At 53.3% G+C, this 20,000-nt stretch overlaps 1 protein-coding gene across 1 annotated transcript; it reads left to right on the forward strand.

The window, feature by feature from the left end:
- Positions 1-476: 476 nt before the first annotated feature.
- Positions 477-18,706, forward strand: NLRC3 (NLR family CARD domain containing 3). Its single transcript, XM_007181553.2, has 17 exons — positions 477-699; positions 798-2,547; positions 3,575-3,661; positions 6,971-7,054; positions 7,505-7,588; positions 9,314-9,397; positions 10,743-10,826; positions 11,414-11,497; positions 12,112-12,195; positions 12,729-12,812; positions 13,441-13,524; positions 14,004-14,087; positions 16,506-16,589; positions 17,011-17,094; positions 17,737-17,820; positions 18,217-18,300; positions 18,616-18,706. Exons 1-17 carry the CDS (start codon positions 522-524, stop codon positions 18,704-18,706), a joined length of 3,198 nt encoding a protein of 1,065 aa, XP_007181615.1. The 5' UTR covers positions 477-521.
- Positions 18,707-20,000: the final 1,294 nt, after the last annotated feature.

Genomic DNA, 20,000 nt, shown 5'->3' on the forward strand with positions numbered 1-20,000 from the left:
CCTCCCTCCTCGCCCCAAACCCCTGCCAAACACTGATCCTTTTACTGTCTCCATAGCTTTGCCTTTTCCAGGAGGCTATAGGATTGGAATCATACCACACGCAGCCTTTCCAGATTGGCCTCTTTCATCCTTCCCCTCTCGTGAGTGGAACTGTTCATAATCTCATCCTCTTTCCCAGGTTACAAATGAGGACACCACGGCACAGAGCACTCAGGTGGCCTGTCCAGTGTCGCAGAGCCAGTAAGTGACAGAGCTCAGATTTGAGCCCGGGGCCCCTGCACCTGAGCAAAGCTCCTGGCATCAGGGACTACTGTCACCATCCAGGAACAAACAGCCCTTCCAACCCTGTCCCGGAGGCCAGATCAAGAGCCACCCGTAGTTCAGGGCAGGAGAAAGGGTGGGTCCCCATCCTGCCCATCCCTTGAGGCTCGCTTAACCTGTCCCCAGGCCACTGATGGGCAGACAGAAGAAAGCAGATTCAGGCCCTCTCTCCACAGCTCCTGGCAGCAATCCCAGACCCCATGAGGAAGCAGGAGGTGCACACAAGCAGGGAGGCTGGCCAGGGCCACGGTGCTGGCTCCCCAGCCGAGCAGGTGAAAGCCCTAGTGGACCTGCTGGCCGGGAAGGGCAGTCAGGGCTCCCAGGCCCTGCAGCCCCCTGACAGGACACCAGAGTCCCCGCTGAGGCCCCACGGCAATGGTAAGCAGACAGACAGGGATCCTTGGGCCCTCTTCCCCTCCCCCACCCTCCCCTCCCCCACCCTCCCCCATCCCTCCCCTCTGGCTTCTGTCCAGCAGACTTGAGGATACAGAGGCACCGAGAGGCCCTTCTGAACAGGATGGGAGGCAGCCCTGAGCTGGGCAGCCCCTCCCCCAGGTTGACCAGCCTCCTGCTGGTGGAGGGCCTGATGGACCTGCAGCTGAGGGAACACGACTTCACGCAGGTGGAGGCCACGCGTGGGGGCTGGTGCTCCGCCAGGACCATCGCCCTGGACAGGCTCTTCCTGCCTCTGTCGCGGGTGTCCATCCCGCCTCGCATCTCCATCACCATTGGGGTGGCTGGCGTGGGCAAGACCACCCTGGTGAGGAACTTTGTCCACCTCTGGGCCCGGGGGCAGGTGGGCAAGGACTTCTCGCTGGTGCTGCCTTTGACCTTCCGGGATCTCAACACCCATGAGAAGCTGTCTGCAGACAGACTTGTCCACTCTGTCTTCCCACACGCGGGGGAGACTGGCCTGGCGTCAGCAGCCCTAACCAAAGTCCTCCTCGTCCTGGACGGCCTGGATGAGTGTAAGACGCCCCTGGACTTCTCCAACACCGTGCCCTGCACAGACTCCAAGAAGGAGATCCAAGTGGACCAACTGATCACCAACATCATCCGGGGCAACCTCTTCCCAGGTGTTTCTGTCTGGGTCACCTCCCGCCCCAGCGCAGCTGGCCAGATCCCGGGGGGCCTGGTGGACCGGATGACCGAGATCCGGGGCTTCAATGAGGAGGAGATCAAGATGTGTCTGGGGCAGATGTTCCCTGAGGACCAGGTCCTCTCGGGCTGGGTCCTGAGCCAGATGCAGGCTGACAGGGCCCTGTATCTGATGTGCGCCGTCCCAGCCTTCTGCCGGCTGGTGGGGTTGGTGCTGGGCCACCTGCACCGCAACAGGCCAGGGCCCCACGATGCAGAGCTGTGGCCTCCGAGGACCCTGTGTGAACTCTACTCATGGTACTTCAGAATGGCCCTCAGCAGGGAGGGGCAGGAGAAGTGCAAGGCGAGCCCCCGTATTGAGCAGCTGGCCCACGGCTGCCGCAAGATGGTGGGGACACTGGGCCGGCTGGCCTTCCACGGGCTGGTCAGGAAGAAGTATGTGTTCTACGAACCAGACCTCAAGGTGTTCGGCGTGGACCTTGCTCTGCTGCAGACCGCCCCGTGCAGCTGCTTCCTGCAGCGGGAGGAGACCCTGGCCTCCTCGGCAGCCTACTACTTCACCCACCTGTCCCTGCAGGAGTTTGTGGCAGCTGCCTACTACTACAGCGCGTCCAAGAGGGCCATCTTCGACCTCTTCACCGAGGGCGGCATGTCCTGGCCCCGGCTTGGCTTCCTCACGCACTTCAGGAGTGCGGCCCAGAGGGCCATGCAGGCCGAGGATGGGCGGCTCGACGTCTTCCTGCGCTTCCTCTCAGGCCTCTTGTCTCCGAGGGTCAACGCGCTGCTGGCCGGCTCCCTGCTGACCCAGGGTGAGCACCAGGGCTACCGGGCCCAGGTGGCCGAGCTCCTGCAGGGCTGCCTGCGCCCCAACATGGTGGTCTGCGCCCGGGCCATCAACGTCCTGCACTGCCTGCGCGAGCTGCAGCACACGGAGCTGGCCCACAGCGTGGAGGAGGCCATGGCAAGCGGGGGCCTGGCTGGGCTGACCAGCCCCCCACACCGCGCTGCCCTGGCCTACCTCCTGCAGGTGTCCGATGTCTGCGCCCAGGAGGCCAACCTGCCCCTGTACCTCAGCCAGGGGGTCCTCCAGAGCCTGCTGCCCCAGCTGCTCTACTGCCGGAGTCTGAGGTGGGCGCCAGGGTGGGGCTGTGTGGGGCGTGTGGGCAGAGGAGAGAGCGGGGACCTGGAGGGCTCCTCCCCTCCACCACGTCCCTCTGTGTCCATGTCCTGGGGCTGCTGTAACAAAGGACCACAGCCTGGGTGGCTTAAAATGACATGTTATTCTCTCCCAGTTCTGGAGGCTAGAGTCTAAGATCAAGGTGTCAGAAGGGCTGTGTTCCCTCTGAAACCTGTAGGGGAGGATCCTTGGGTCATTCCTGGCCTCTCCAGCCTTCAGTGTTTGCTGGCAATACTTGGCTTGTAGACGTATCACCACAGTCTCTGCCTCCGAGGTCACACGGCCACCTTCTCCGTGTCTGTCTTCATGTAGAGCTCTCCTCTCTTGTGAGGACACCAGTCACACTGGGTTACAGGCCACCCCACTCCACCTCATCTTAACTCATTACCCTGCAATGACCCTATTTCCAAATAAGGTCACATTCTTGAGGCACTGGGGGGGTTATGACACCAACATATCTTATAGGGGGACACAATTCAACCTACAATACCCTGTAAACCATCCCAATGCTGACAGGCCACACCCATTCACTCCACTCTCAGCCCATCACCCTCTGTCCACTCTCTGGACCTTGGCGGAGGGAGGGGAAGGCTTAGGACAAGGGTCATTCAGGACCTCAGAGTAGCTTCTACATCCTCAGAAGGAGGAGAGCTAGCAACTGGTGTCCTGCACACGCATACAGACTGCGGGGCTGCTGGGAAGACATCCCTGTGGGTAGGAAACCCAGGGTTTACACCACTGAGCCTCCCAAGTCACTCTTGTAGGAAAACTCTGAGCATGTGGGTGTGCTGGCACGGATCTCCGAGCCTCACAGTGGGGGCTGCACTGGGATGGAGAGGAGGGGGAGGGAAAGGATCTCAGCCTGGGTGTCTGTGTAGCGCCCCCTCTGCTGCCTTGATGCCAGCCCTCTGCCAGGGGCCTCATCCCACCTGCCCATGGGCGGTGGGACTGTTCATTATTGCTGTTCCTCCTGACCAGGCTGGACACCAACCAGTTCCAGGACCCCATGATGGAGCTGCTGGGCAGTGTGCTGAGTGGGAAGGACTGCCGCATTCAGAGGATCAGGTAACACCGACCCAGGAGACCCTGCCCAGGCTGCCCACCTGTCTCTTGGTGTCCGGGGCTCTTTTCACATCCTCCTCTCTGCTCAAATGGCCAGGGGTGCTTTCAAAGTGAGGTGTCTTTGAGGCGTGTGGCTCAGGATGCAGGCTGCTTGTTTCTGCTCATTCCGGAAAGTTCCAGAGGCTCAGGTACCTCATCTGTAAGAAGAGGGAAAGGATACGGTATGGGTCAGATGCTATCGTGGATACAGAACCATTTCTCCAGATGCTGTCTGTGCAGACATACCGCCAAGCCTGATTTACTCTAAATGCCTCACAAAGTTTGCCCTCAAATGGTATTTTGAGCACAGGATTGCATCTTTAAACAACACCCAAATTTTTAAATTAAAAAAATTAATATTAATTAAAACAATTTTAAATTTAAACATTGCATCTTTAATAACATAATCAGATAGAGTTTATATGCTGACTGCAGAACAGATCTATGTGCTAATGAAATCACTCCTACACTGGGTTGGCCAAAAAGTTCATTTGAGTTTTTCTACATCATCTTATGAAAAACCCGAACAAACTTTTTGGCCAACCCAATAACATCCAAGTGTGAGTTAACACTCTGATTCGTAGTTGAATCGATGTGATGACCTGAGGGTGGCTTTAGGAGAACTAGGGAGGTGAGTTTAGAGAACAGGACCCAGAGAGTAATTTTTCATCCTCACACATCCTCCAGCTTTTGAAATAATCTTTATCTGAGGAGACAAGAATATAGCATGAGTCCGGAGCAAAAGTAAGTCTTTGAGGATAGTGGTTAGAGTAGTGGTGAGCTCCACGTGACCTTGGACAGACACCTCTGTGCCTAAGAAGGGTAAACGGTATGGGTTCAGGGGTCCCCATGACCACCCTCAGGTTCAGTGAACTCACAGAACTCAGAAAAGCCACTATACCCACAGTTATACGGTTCATTACACTGAAAGGATACACATTAAAATCTGCAAAGGGAACGGCCCTTGGGGCAGGGTCCCAGAGACCAGGCCAAGCTTCCAGCCGCCCTCTCCCAGCAGAGTTGAACAGAGAGCGCTTCCTACTCCCAGAGACCATGTGTGACAACACACATACGGAGCATTCCAACCAGGGAAGCTCACCCAAGCCTTGGTGTCCAGGGTTGTTACTGGGGGTTGGTCGTGAAGACACACCTGCCCACCGCATGCTGACCTTAGTCTCCAGCCCCTCCAGAGGTCAAGCTGACACTGCATGACCATAAATCCCATTGTGAGATAGACTATCCATCAAGGCCCAAGGCCCCCAGGTAAACAGAGACATTCCTACCAGGCAGGACATTCCAAGGGCTTAGAGGTCACCTCTCAGGAGCAGGAGCCAAAGTTAATCCTTTACTGCACACTGCCTCTTAGGGTTGCCACGAGGCTACATGAGTTAATTCACAGAAAGTTCTCAGGACAGGACAGCCACAGAGGAAGCACCGTGTAAGAGCCAGCTGTTAACTAGCAGGATCCTCTGGTTAGCCAGAAATGTAAATGCAATCTCTTGGAAAGAAACAAAATAATGACAATTTCTCATTATGAATATAGCTTCCTTCATGAGAACCTTCAGCAAAATAGCCAACTTTCAGTGTTTTGCTTAAAGGAATCTAGATAGTACTCAGAGATTTTTCTGAACAAAGCCCAAAACTTCTCTGGCCACACGCTCTCCTTCACCTCTCTATAGTTGGTCCTCAGTGCCACAGCCCTGTTTGAAACGTCCAAGGCATCCTTCATAAAATATTTTTTATAAAATGTTATAAAAGTCCTGGGGGTAGGGGATGGGGACAGAGGCTCTCTAGAAGCTGAGAACAGTTATATAGAAGGTGGTGGTCTGGATGAACAGTCTTCAAACTTTTTTTAAGCGACAGAACACTTTTTAAAAGTGGCATATGAGGGACTTCCCTGGTGGCACAGTGGTTAAGAATCCGCCTGCCAATGCACGGGACATGGGTTCGAGCCCTGGTCCGGGAAGATCCCACATGCCGCGGAGCAGCTAAGCCTGGGCACCACAACTACTGAGCCTGCGCTCTAGAGCCCGCAAGCCACAACTACTGAGCCCACGTGCCACAACTACTGAAGCCCGCGTGCCTAGAGCCCGTGCTCTGCAATGAGAAGCCACTGCAACGAGAAGCCCGTGCACTGCAACGAAGAGTAGCCCCTGCTCGCTTCAACTAGAGAAAGCCCACGCGCAGCAACGAAGACCCAACGCCGCCAAATATAATTAATTTAAAAAAAAAGTGGCATATGAGGCAGAATCCCAATTAGGCAGACAAAAGGGGGGCTGCTGGGATTGAAAGAAGTGGGGGGCAGAGCCTAGGCACTTGGTTTCCCCTCAGCCTCCTGAAGCTTTTCTGAAGAAACTTAGGGGCCGTTGAAACATAGCTTGAAAAGCACTGGGGATTCCAATTGTATCCCATGGGGCTGCCTCACATGTTAAAATGCCTAAGAAACTGTAAAGAACCTCAACAGATATCATTTCTGAAACTGGGTGTATGAAGCAACATTAAGTGGATCCCCAGCGTGTTCCTGGAATGCCTTTTTTTTTTTTTTTGGCCACACCACGTGTCTTGCGGGATCTTAGTTCCTTGACCAGGGATCAAACCCACGCCCTTGGCAATGAAAGCACAGAGTCTTAACCACTGGACCACCGGGGAATTCCCTGGAATGCCCTTTCAAGGCAGACACAGATGTACATTTTGTTACTTAAAAGTTAATTTTATAATAACTCTACCATTTTCGTTTCTTGGATTAGAGAAAGGGCTGGGGTCAGGGGTGTGCTGGAACCGACTTCAGCCACCAGTTCATGAGAGCTGATTGTTACATTTTCAGAATTTTTACAAGCTGAGAGTGCTTGAAATTGGCCATGATGGGAGTATTTACACCATGGAAATTAGCCAACCCAACAAATCATGATTTTTGTATTTTGTTTTTTCCTGACAGCTGGTTTTCCAGCACACCCCTGGCTGGGAATCCCATGGTAGTCTTCAGTAATTGCCCGTACCCTCTGCTGCGCTGTTGGGGTAGAAGCTGTTGTGCTGGATTCTGAGCATACTTTCCCCTGGGACCCTCTGCTGGTGTGAGGGTCTGTCCGCCCACTCTGGCCCTACCTTGCCCATCTCAGAGGCTTTCCTGGGCCTGGCTTACCTGATCTCCACCTGAGTCCAGGCCCTGATGATGCTACGGTGGCTGACGGGTTTGGATCCCAGGCCTCGTGTTGCAGGATAGGTGGCAAGATTTACAGACCTTCATTAACCACTCCTCTCCCTCTCTTTGGGCAGCTTGGCTGAGAACCAGATCAGTAACAAAGGGGCGAAAGCTCTGGCCAGATCCCTCCTCGTCAACAGAAGTCTGACCACTCTGGAGTAAGTAGGACCCTTCACCCCTGGGACAGGGAGAGAGTGTGAGCCATCCTGTGAAGTCCCCTAGACCACACTCTTCTCAGCATGGGTTGGAAGGACAGCTGAGCAAGCAAAGTCTTGACTCCTGCTCAGCTGCTGGGACTCACCCAGTGAAGCGCCAGAATTTTGGCCTTGAACCTGGTGTTACCATCTCCTCTTCACACTTGGCCCAAGCCCACTAGTCCATCAGATCCTGCTTTCTTCTCCCCATCACACGGGGCCATCTTGGGGAACTCCTTCCTTGATCGCCTAAATAAGGATCTCTGCCCCAGTTCTACCGAATGTGAAATCCTAAACCCTGATGCATTCTTTTCGAGGAGCATGGATTTAAAGGTCCATGTAACTTCTGTTCCTCCTTCCCTCCCTGGGAATTGGCTAAAAGAGAATGGTTCTTCCTCTCTCTTCCTCTGCCAGCCTCCACAGTAACTCCATCGGACCTCAAGGGGCCAAGGCACTGGCAGATGCTCTGAAGATCAACCGCACTCTGGCCTCTCTGAGGTAGGTGTCACCCGCTCCCTGTCTCTCTGCCCCCAGGAGGCGGCCCAGAGAACCCTCTCATCAGGTGCCACTCATGGAGTGGGAGGTAATTCAAAATGGCGGCCATGAGATACTGGCTTCCACCCAGTGGATGCCAGGGGATCTTGTATCCTAAGCAAGTTTCTAAGTTCAGCTCTTCCCTGGTCATTGTGCCTGTGTTTATGGCCTGAACAGGGGATGGAGGAGAAGAGGGGAGGAGGTATATGGAGGTTTGAAGGACAAAATAATCTATGAGGAAAAGCTCTTGTCCTCCATTGAGTAGGAAATCCCCAAGGCCATGGCATCAGAATGATCCCCTGCGGTGTTTTCCAAGACACTGAAATCCCATCTTCCAGATGGTTCCTATGGTGTGGTGTGGTTTGCTGGGCTCCTTTTAGGGGCCAGTGGTTGTATCCATCCTTAGCGGAGTGTGTCCTGTCATTTTGTTTTGTTTTGTTCATTTATGTATTTATTTTTATTGAGGCGAAATTCACATAAAATTCACCATTTTTTTTAACAATCATCTTTTTTTTTTTTAAACACCACTATTTTATTTATTATTTTTTAATTTTTTTGGCTGTGTTGGGTCTTCGCTTCTGTGCGAGGGCTTTCTCTAGTTGTGGCAAGCGGGGGCCACTCTTCATCGCGGTACGCGGGCCTTTTCACTGTCGCGGCCTCTCTTGTTGCTGGGCACAGGCTCCAGACGCACAGGCTCAGTAGTTGTGGCTCACGGGCCTAGTTGCTCCGCGGCATGTGGGATCTTCCCAGACCAGGGCTCGAACCCGTGTCCCCTGCATTGGCAGGCAGATTCTCAACCACTGCGCCACCAGGGAAGCCCAAAATTCACCATTTTAAAGTGTACAATTCAATGGCATTTAGTACATTCACAGTTGTGCAACCAACACCTCTATCTAGTTCCAAAATATTTGCATCACCCTAAAAGGAGACACTATACCCATTAGCAATCACTTCCCATTCTCCCCTCCCCTCAGCCCCTGGCAACCACCAATCTGCTTTCTGTCTGTATGTTTACCTATTCTGGATATTTCATATAAATGGAATCAAACAATAAGACTTTTTGTGTCTATCTTCTTTCACTTAGTATAATGTTTTCAAGGTTCATCCACATTGTAGCACGTGCCAGTATTTCATTCCATTTCATGGCTGAATAATATTCCATTACATGGACAGACCACAATTTGTTTATCCATTCATCAGCTGATGGACACTTGGGTTGTTTCCACCTAGTGGCTATTGTGCTGTACACATCTCTGTACAAGTATTTGAAGACTTTTTTTCAATCCTTTTGGGTAGATATACGTAGGAGTGGAATTTGCTGGGTCACCTGGTAACCCTATGTTTAACCTTTTGAGTAACTGTCAGACTGCTTTCCTCAAAGGCCATACCATTTGACATTCCCACCAGCAGCCGATGAGGGTTCCAATTTCTCCACATCCTCACCAACACCTGGGTGCTGTGGCTTTTAGCTGTAATTGGGACTATCGATGACCTTGTCATTATGATCTAGATACCATGGGCACCTTGTCCCCAGTCAGCAGGCAAGTGCTTAGAGACCCAGAGGAAAACCTAAGGCCAAAGCAGCAGTGGGAAGGGCCAGTTGTTTCCCCACTTCCTGGGTAGTGAGGGTGAGGGCATGCCAGGCACCCTCCTATGCTCCATCAGTGATGCACCTCTTTGCTTCCACAGCCTCCAGAGCAACAGGATCAGGGATGACGGTGCCAGGTCCATGGCTGAGGCCTTGGCTGCCAACCGGACCCTCTCCGTGCTGCAGTGAGTGGGCATGCTGGCTGGCAGAGAACGTTTCCTCTTCTCTCTTCTCCTCCAAGGGCCTGTCTGTTTTCTGCATGGAGGGATGGATGGGACAAAGCCCTGAGGCTTTCTGATCCATCTGGATGGCCCCTGGAAAACCTGATGTCCACTGCTTTTCCAGAGAACAGGTGTGGGGGAAATAATTAAAAATAAAGCCTCCTGCCAACCCAGAAAATCCTCTCCACAAATGTAGAAAAGTACGAAACAGCTTAATTCCTGGAATAAGCATTCAGCTAGCCTGCAATGAGCATCAAAGGCAATCCACCAATGGGATGGCAAAGACAGAAAAGAATCTCACCCTTTCCTACAGTCGAGCAGATACAACCCATTACATAAGCGTTTTCAAGAAAAACCACAACTTGCCCTCAAATGAGAGGACTGGACAGAACCATTTGTCACACTTACCTTATACTAAATTTGCCTGTTATTTGGGGGTAGCCATCTGTGTTTGCTACCTGCCTTTATCCCAAGGAAAATGAAACTTCTCACATCTTTATGACCAGCAGGTACTTACAGCTTGGAGCAGGTGTTCTCTTACTTGATGTGCACAGTTCAAAGAGATGGCTCCAAGGCCCTTACAAAAGATATTCCTAGGCTATAAACTTGCCAAGAGGTTTACTTCTAGCTCTTAAAAAGATTTACATACTCTCAAAGGGACAAGGAAAGGATTTACAATCCCAAGTTTTCTCAAGGAAATACTCTAAGGGAGGGGAGGGGAGGGTTTTTTTTCCCTTTGTAACCAGGGAAAATTCCATTTTGTTTAGAGTGTACTTAGCCTCACACAGAAGAGGTCCTGCCCTGCCTGTCCTTCTAGGATGAGTACAGGGGTTCTCCTGTAACATCTCCCTCCTCCAGATTTAGTATAAGAGGAAGAAGCTTTTGAAGACGAGGCACCTAAGTGAGGGTCTGCCCTTGGGAGGACTGTAGGGTTGCAGGACAGGCTGCTGGCTGGTCTGGATGCAGGCAGACTGCTGAGTGTTGAGAAGGCTGGTCAGGTGAGGGGCCAGTGGGACTTGTACGTGGAAATCTCCAGTTTGGAGGTTGCTGGATATTAATAGTGTCCGCTGGTCACTGCTTTCTGGCCCCTGAAGGGAAGGCCCAACGGTTCTTGTCTCTTAACTCTTCACATAAGTCTATTAGCAACACTTTGGCAACAATCCACAGACCTTTCCTGGAGACCCCTCCCCCCATGCTGCGATAAACAGAGACGGCACTTGAGTAGTCTCTGACCTCTCACCTTGAACCAGACTGTCCTTGGCCTGGGAATGGTTGTGACCAGCTTTGCTGAAGGACCCCTCTCCTACAGCCTGCAGAAGAACAGCATCGGGCCAGTGGGAACCCAGCAGATGGCAGATGCCCTGAAGCAGAACAGGAGTCTGAAGGAGCTCATGTGAGAAATGCAGAAGGGCCAAACTGGTATCCTCCATGCCTGCCACAATGCCCAGCCCGTCACAAATATTTGTGAACAAGGGGTTGGATGGATGGGTAGATGGATGGATGAGTGGGCAGATGAGTGGGTGGGTGAGTGCATGGATGGATGAATGGATGAGTGAGTGGGTGAGTTGATGGATGAATGAATGTGTGGGCGCAAGATAGCTGGCTTTGGACTCCAAAGCCCTGGACCAGGAGAATGGAGATCCAGATTCCCAGGAATGAGTGAGCCCCAACTGTCTCAGACTCACATTTACTGTCTTCCCAGCTGGTAGAAGAAAACACCATCCCAGCCACCTTCACATAAAGTATCACAAATACCCCTCACTAAAGAGTTGGCCCTGCCAACCCTGTCAAGGAATCAAGAAAGACTTTGCTACCTTGATCTCTTACGGAGGCTACCCACCAACCAGCCTCAGGCAGAAGAAACTGTGCCCTGGGCACCCTTGAGACAACAGAGACAGTCCTTCCCTGGAGGGCTTCCTGGACTCTGATCCCCCAGCCTCGCCCTACCAGGCTGCTCCACCCATGTCCCATCTCTTGCAGGTTCTCCAGTAACAGCATTGGCGATGGAGGTGCCAAGGCCCTGGCGGAGGCCCTGAAGGTGAACCAGGGCCTGAAGAGCCTGGAGTGAGTCTCCAGGGGTGGCTGTGGGCAGAGGGTGACTCCCCACCTGGGTTCCCATCCAGCAGGTGGGTGGGTCCTGGAGGAGGGCTGTCAGTCAGGACCACTTCCCTGTCAGAACCCAACCAACCACCGACCCTGGGCATACTGTGATCTTAGTGTCTCTCCCTCCAGCCCACCCCAGTGGACAGTCAGGGTCGGCGCTGGTTCTGGAATTTTCAGTGACAAGCACTGAGTGTACTTTAGAAGCTGGCACAGGTGGCTGCAGAGGGGGCTGGCTCCAAGGGCCTTGGTGGGGAGTGGGGAGCTCAGTGCTGTCCCCATAATGGGAACACTCAGCTGCACCACTTTCTCTGGGGGCTGCAGACACATGTCCCCCCCAGAAGCCATGTGCAGCCACTCAAATCAAGGCAGCGTGTAAACTTTGGCACTGGTTGTGCTAGACCCACCTGCCCTGACCTAGCAGGAGCCGGAATGCGGAGAACGGGATGAGAAGGGCCGTGGGGGCAGCACAGGTTTCCCCCAACTCCCTGCTGAACTCAGTGCCTGCAGCCCCAGGCTGGACTCCCTCCGCGTCCTGAGACAGCCACGCCAAAGTGCACCCTGTCCTCTGTCTGCAGCCTGCAAAGCAATTCCATCAGTGACCTGGGAGTGGCAGCGCTGATGGAAGCCCTCTGCACCAACCAGACGCTCCTCAGCCTCAAGTAAGTCCCTGCCTCCCTCTCCATCTGAGGGCGTCCCTTTGGCCAGGGGGTCTGAAGGGACTTTGGGACGTGGAAGGAAAGGCTGGTGCTGAGAAGCCCACACCCCCACCCCCAGGGGCCTGTGACGGGGAAGACCTATGGTTGGGCAGCTTGGCTCTGAAGCCTGGCATCCTGCGCTCCCCCTGCTCGCTGGGGAGGCAGGGGCAGCTCTGGCCCTCAGCTGGCCATATCTGCAGCTCCCTTCCTACGGGCAAGCCTGTAGGCCCCCAAGCATGCTGGCCCGCCCCTCCTTTCACACTTCTGAGGTCCTGTCATCTTATCCTCTTCCTCCTGGACTGTCTGTCCAACTGCTGACAGTCCTGGGGGGGGGGGTGTGGGGACATCTGGCTGGTGAGCCGTTGGAGGGGGACTTCCTAGAGCAGGCTCTTCCCACCTTGGCCCAGGTCCCACCTGGGGCTCTCAGCTTCTCACAGCCTGAGCACCTGGCAGGCCTCCCCTGTCAGTCAGCAGTTCAGGGTCCTCTCTTTCCTCAGCCTTCGAGAAAACTCCATCAGCCCGGAGGGAGCCCAGGATCTGGCTCGCGCTCTCCGCACCAACAGCACCCTGAAGAGCCTGGAGTACGTGAGGGGGGGCAGGCTGTACTTCCTAAGGCTCTTTATGCCACCCAGGGCCTCACTCACCCAGAGCTGGGAGCTGACAGCAGACCCTCGGCGCCCCCGCCATTGTGAGAGAAGGACCTGATTGGTGGGGGGGACTGGGAGACCTGTTGCCCGGTGGCTACCCTGACACAAGTCCCCCCTCTATGTCGTAAATTACAGGAGGATGAAGTGAGTGGCGACACTCTCCCTGCCCTGACCCCCTGACCCCCACTCCCTGGCAACAATATATGAGCAAGTGGGAGGGGCTCCCAGCACAGGGATCAGGAATGAGTGAGTCCCCGGGCGGCTCCGCCACCTCCTGGCAGGTGACCTCTCATGGAAGCTCACTGAGCAGAGCCTGCCCCCTGCCCCCCACCCCCCGTGGGGTTGCCAGGATGCAGTTCAATGGTCCAGGACACGTGCTGGGCACAGCACCTGGCACATTCAAGTGCCTCAAGAGCGTGAGCCAGGCAATCCCAGGAGACGCGATGCAGTCCTGGGGTGGGGGGTTGGGGACAACACGGCAGTGGTCTGGATCCCCCAGTGAGCAAGAACGGGGGTTGCACTGCCAGCTCCCACTCACTTGCCCCTGTTCACCTCCTCCCAGCCTGACAGCCAACCTGCTCCATGACCAGGGCGCCCAGGCCATCGCAGCAGCACTGAGAGAAAACCGCGCCCTCACATCCCTTCAGTGAGTCTTCGACGCACCCTCCCTGCCCTGTCCATTTGTCTGCTCACAGAGCTGCAGGACCACACTCAAACCAGGGGGAGGCAGAAGGCCAAGTTCGGCTTAGGGCGCCCCCCACCCCCGCCAGCAACATGGCCTCAGGGCCTCTAGGCTGTGCCCTGCCCCTGTGCTCTGCTCCCTGGGGCCGATCCACGGAGAGAGGCCAATGGTGGGAGGTGTGTGCCCACGCTGTGCTTCTGTCACATGCTTCATGCAGGGCCACCTGGAGTCTATGTGAGCCTGCCCCTGTGCCCTCCACTAACCAGAGTGCACATAGGCCCCTTGGGACTAGCCTGAGGGGGGCTGCAGGCGTTCTGCCCACCTTGGTCAGGAACCCCATTCCCTGCAGTCACTCTCCCAGGAGAAGCCCCTTCTTTCTGGAGCCCCTAGGACCTCCTGGGCTCTGCCCTGGGCCACGCAGTCATGTGTGTGTGTCTGCCCAGCCTGCAGTGGAACTTTATCCAGGCCGGCGCCGCCAAGGCCCTGGGACAAGCACTACAGCTCAACACGAGCCTGACCAGCCTTGAGTAAGTGGGGCCTCCGCAGGGGGGGAGAGGGGGCAGGGAAATCTGCAACCTCGGTGCCCACCAGGTGCAGGGCTCGCACCCTCAGCACACAGCCTCCTCTGCTCTACGGCCAGCAGGCAGGTTTCCATCTCATCTGCTATTAAATAAAAAACAGCTTTGTTGAGATATAATCCACCCATTTAAGGTGTACACGTCGCTGGTTTCTAGTATATTCACAGAGTTGTGCAATATCACTGCAATCAAATTTAGGACCTTTCAATCACCCCAAAAGAAACTTCATACTCATTAGCAGTCACTCCCCATTCCCCCCCGCCCCCACAACCAAGTCCCCCAGTTCCCTAATCTACTGTCTCTATGGATTTACCTGTTTTGGACATTTCATGTAAATGAAGTCTTTCATGACTCACGTCTTTCATTTAGTATAATGTTTTCAAGGTTCATCTGCATTGCAGCATGTATCAGTACTTCATTCCTTTTTATGAGTAAATAATATTCCACTGCATGGACAGACATTATGTTTATCCACTCACCCACTGATGGACACTTGGGTTGTTTCCACTTTTTGGCTATTATGAATAATGCTGCTATGAACATTCATGCACAAGTTTCCGTGTGGACACATGCTTTTAATTCTCTTGTGTGTACACCTGGGAGCAGAAATGCTGGGTCAGATGGTCACTCCGTGTTTAACCTTTGAGCCTCATCTGCTTTTCATGCCGAATACTTCTCCCTCAACTTTCAAGATATCCCTTCTCTGGCTGGTCCTTCTGTTTGACTCTGAATATGGTACTCCTCAAGGTTCTGTCCTGGGTCATCTTCCCTTGAATGATGTCTCCTTCTAGAAGCTCCTCCTCACCCAGGGCTCCAATTCCCTTCAAAGTCCTGGTGGCCCCCAGGTCTATAGCTCAGATCTCTCTCCTGAGCTCCAGACCCACGTGTCCACTGCCCACTCCACTTCCCACTGGGTGGACCTGACTTATCTCCCCCACAAGTCTGCTTCTTGGTTCCTCACCTTGTGAGGGGATCCAGCAACCAACTGTGCAAGCTAGAAACATCGCCTTCATTCTCACTTCCCACCTGCACCCCATCTCCAGATCCTGTCAATTCTTCTCCCAATGTTCCACCCACCCACCCTCTACCCTCACGGCCGCTGTCCAGGCCGCCAGCAGCACTCACCTGCATCACTGCCGCAGCCTCCACATCCGTCCATCCTCATACTGCTGGCCGAAGATCTTTCCCAAACGTAAATCTGTTCCCATCCTAGATAAGATGTTTTAATGGCTGCCTGGTGCCTGCAGAGTGAAGTCCAACCCTTAGCGTGGCTTCCAAGGCCCCTAAAGATCTGCTTCCTTTGTACCCCCTCAGCCTCATTACACACTCCAGCAACTCAACTCGATTTCTTTGGGTTTCTTAGATGTGCCAGGCCCTCCCCCCTCTCTCACCTGCAGGTTTGGTTTAGACCTATTTCTGCTGGGCAGCCTCTGTGACCACACTGGGGAAGGAAACTCCACAGGGCCCTCCCAGCACCCTGCAGTTGGTAACTCTCATCTCATAGGTCTCCCCACCTGAGTTCCAAGAAGCTGGAACTGGGCTTGCTGGCACCCAACATACTCAAATGTCTGTTAAAATTATCATTGTTGGGGCTTCCCTGGTGGCGCAGTGGTTGAGAATCTGCCTGCTAATGCAGGAGACACGGGTTCGAGCCCTGGTCTGGGAAGATCCCACATGCCACGGAGCAGCTGGGCCCGTGAGCCACAGCTGCTGAGCCTGCGCGTCTGGAGCCTGTGCCCCGCAACGGGAGGGGCCGCGATAGTGAAAGGCCCGCGCACCGCGATGAAGAGCGGTCCCCGCACCGCGATGAAGAGTGGCCCCCACTTGCCGCAACTAGAGAAAGCCCTCGCACGAACCGAAGACCCAGCACAGCCAAAAATAAATAAATAAATAAAATTATCATTGCAAACTGCTCCCTCAAACATACCAACGTCCACTTGAACTAAACTCTTAATCATTTATTGCTCCAGGGCCTGCCACTTTCCTCCAATGTGGAAGGAAAGGGGGGGAAAAAAGATGTAAAACACTGACCAGCAAGAATGGCCCGAGGATTGAGCGCTTTGATTTTCTGGATGGCTTTGCAAAGCACACCAAGCTCTTATTGACAGTATGTCCACGTGTCCCTTTTCTGGTTTGGCTCTGACAGTCCAGACTCATGCAGACCCCAGACCCCTGAGCACGTGCATTAGGTGGCCATGGGGCTGCAGTGGCCACACAGGAGGCACAGTGATCCCCAGGGTGACCCCAGGAAGATGGTCTGCTATGGTGTGTGTGGTCTGATTTAAATCTAGAAGGTCCATGCTCAGCATGTCCCGCCACAGCATTGGTCCCTGTTCCGTGCACCCAGAGTTCAGGCTCTATGTTCAGTTTACAGGAAAATGCCATCGGGGACGAAGGCGCTTCTGCAGTGGCCAGTGCGCTAAAGGCGAACACAGCCCTCACTGCTCTCTAGTAAGTCCTGATATGCACAGCAGCCCAGGAAGCTAGCTCTTAATCATCCTTTCACATTAACCGTCATTTTTGTTTCCTAGTCAAGGAAGGTGGGTTTGATTTTCCTAATATTAGCAATTGGGTCACCAGACATCTAGAAAAAACTAGGGGTGCAGGGAGTATTACCCCCCAAACTCTCCAGGAGACCACCTCTACTTCCTATATCCATAGCATCCAGATCTCTGTCAGGCATCAGTGCAGGCAGGAGATGCAGCATTCTCTGGACAGACCAGGGCCAACAACTTTCAGTGCTATTTCACCACTTTCAGCCCTAAGTCAAGGGGTAGTGGAAATGAAGGGCGAGTATGGATGCAGTTGGGCCCGGGTGGGTGTGAGGGCCGGAGAGGCTGCCTGTCTGTGTTGACTGCATCTCCTTTTACAGTCTCCAGGTGGCCTCCATTGGTGCCCCTGGGGCCCAGGCACTCGGGGAGGCCCTGGCTGTAAACAGAACCTTGGAGATTCTTGAGTAAGTATTCCAGTCTCTGGCTACAGCCTCTTGCCCAAAGAAACCAAGCTGTTGACTCACAATGAATAGATATGGAAGGGGGAAATGTACATGGAAACTCCCAAATCATTTAAATATCTTCACGTAGATCGGGAAGGACCCAGCTTCCCCAACCCCATGTCACCCCTTTTCCTGGGAGTCACTCGCTGGTCCTCTCCTTGGCCTTGCCCAGGCTGAACATGTCCCCGGGCCTGGGGTGGCCAGTGGCCACTGACCCGGTCTGCGAGAAGATCAAACCTGGGGCCCCAATCTCTGTGGGGCTCTCAGGATGTCTGGGTCATCCCTGCTCCTGCAGTTCTGTGGCTCCGAGCACACGGGCACCTCTGGATGGAGGGTTGCCGCTCCGGTCTCGGCCCAGCTCTTTCTTTGGAATGAAAATGGAGGATAAGAGTTCCAACAAACCACCAGGTTGGGCCGGCCTCACCCCTCCCAGTGTCCTGCTCCCCAGAGCCAATTTCCGTTCTGTGCCCAGGAGTGAGGAAGGAGCAACCTCACCGCACCCGCCACCCCTGTTGTTGCTAAGTAACTCATGGTCACCTGAAGAGGTACCGTGTTCACCTCTCAGCTGTCACTGTGCCTTAGGGTTCCTGTCTTTCCCAACAGCTTAAGAGGAAATGCCATTGGGGTGGCCGGAGCCAAAGCCCTGGCGAATGCTCTGAAGGTCAACTCAAGTCTCCGAAGACTCAAGTGAGTGGTTGTATAGACCTACCTGCATCTTAGAGCAGCAGATTTCTTCTCTTCTGGAACCTCCCCCGTGGCATAAGACGCTCTTGATTTCCTCTGTAGCTGCTTCCTTCCGAGTACAAATAGCTGACACTATTCTGATTACTACAGTCCATATTGTGGATGGGTTTGTTCACTTCTGCATTTTTGGTCTTATGTCCTCCATGGCACCTGGACGAGACAACCTGGCAGCCTGCAGACACAGGTCTCAGGGTTAAATGCCACTTCGCTGTTGCTATGGCGCCTGTGGACAAATCAGTCTCAGACTTGTCCCCCCAAGATAGTGCAGTGCTGCTTCCTGCGGAGTGTTCTTCTGTCCTGAATGGCTCACTGTGGTGTCTCCATCTTTTCTCTGCCTAGTCTCCAAGAGAATTCCTTGGGAATGGACGGGGCAATATGTGTTGCCACCGCACTGTCTGGAAACCACGGGCTACAGCACATCAAGTGAGTGGGGCTCGACAGCATCTGCCCGTTCCTGCCATCCTTGCTCACCCTTAGAATTTGCTCCCAGGGCAGACCCTGCCTTCCGCCTGAGTCTCGGAGCAGGCTGACTCCCAGGCCCCTTAGCAGCTCTGCAAGGGAACTCAGTATGAGGGAGCCATGCTGAGCCTTGTCCACGGGAGGAATCCTGGAAGCACAAAGGTTTCACACTGGGTTCTGCATTTTATGTAGTGACCATCTGCTCTTTACTAATGAGAATCTTCAGGCCTCCAGCCCTTCAGTCAATTTCTCAAGCCCTGTCCTAATCCTCTCTTCTAGTCTCCAGGGAAATCACATTGGAGAACCTGGTGCCAGGATGATCTCAGAGGCTATCAAGACAAATGCTTCCTCATGCACTGTTGAAATGTGAGCAAAACAAGTTCCTGGTGGACCAGGCAGAAGAACGGCAGAGACACAGCTGGGAGCTTTCCAACAAAAAGACCACTTTCCAGGTGCCTTCCTGTGTTCTGGGAATGATGCTGACCTGCAGGAGAGCTGGTCTCCTGCAAGGAGGCAGGAGTGGTGCTGCCAGAGGAGGACACAAGCACCTCTCCTGGTCCAGGGTCAGTCCAGGCAGGGGAGCGATGAACACTGTGCTACAGCACAAGGAAAGGAGGGTCTTCCTCCAAGGGGATCAGGAACAGGCCTCAGAACTCAGCAAGTAAGAAGCCAGTCGGAGCTATTTATATCCTGAGGTCTTCATGTGCCCCTACTTTTTCTTATCATTACTGCCCTTTTCCACTGACCTGGCTAAAATCATCCCCCTCACTCCGAAATGAGTTGCCATCTTCAAGCCCATGAAGAGTACCAATTTGGCATCCGTGACAGAGGGGACCTCTCTTTCTTTTCTCAAGACGAAAAAAAGGTTTTAGGAGTATGATCCTTAGAGTCATATGGAAAAATTATGAAAAAATTTTAAAGAGAAATGAAGGCTTTGATTATAGGATTCTGGAGACAGAGACAAGAAAAGTTCTCCAAGGTTTTTGCCATCTTTTATCCATTACAAAATCTCTGATTTTGGCTGCCATATGTCATTTGGAATCTGGTATAGTGGTTATCAATGGCACATTAAATGTCAATGCCATAATATCATTCTATATTAGGCTTCCCAAAGCACTATGTGGCTACAGCTTCCCTGTAAGGGCAAGAAAGCCGAGCTTCCATGTGGCATAAATTCCCTCAGACGTGTGTCTGTGTTGAAAGGAAAAACATTTCAAATGGACATCACAGCTCTCATCAACTAAATAACCAAGGAAAATGCTTATGAAAATTATAAAGTAATTATCACTTTTAAATGTGAATAGGAACTACGTTCCAAATGTTCCTTTAAAAATGAGTATTTGGGCAAGAATCATCATTGGATGATAAAACCATGGATGAAAGCCTATTAAGGAAGAAAATCACACAGTCTCCAAGTATCACCCCACAGAGGGGTATTTACAAAGGCTCCTTAAAAATGGAGACATTTTGGGACTTCCCTGGTGGCACAGTGGTTAAGAATCTGCCTGCCAATGCAAGGGACACAGGTTTGAGCCCTGGCCGGGGAAGATCCCACATGCCGCAGAGCAACTAAGCCTGTGTGCCACAACTACTGAGCCTGAGCTCTAGAGCCCGCGAGACACAACTACTGAGCCCACGTGCCACAACTACTGAAGCCCACATGC

Source organism: Balaenoptera acutorostrata, chromosome 15, assembly GCF_949987535.1.
Source record: "Balaenoptera acutorostrata chromosome 15, mBalAcu1.1, whole genome shotgun sequence".
NCBI classification, from domain to species: Eukaryota; Metazoa; Chordata; class Mammalia; order Artiodactyla; family Balaenopteridae; genus Balaenoptera; species Balaenoptera acutorostrata.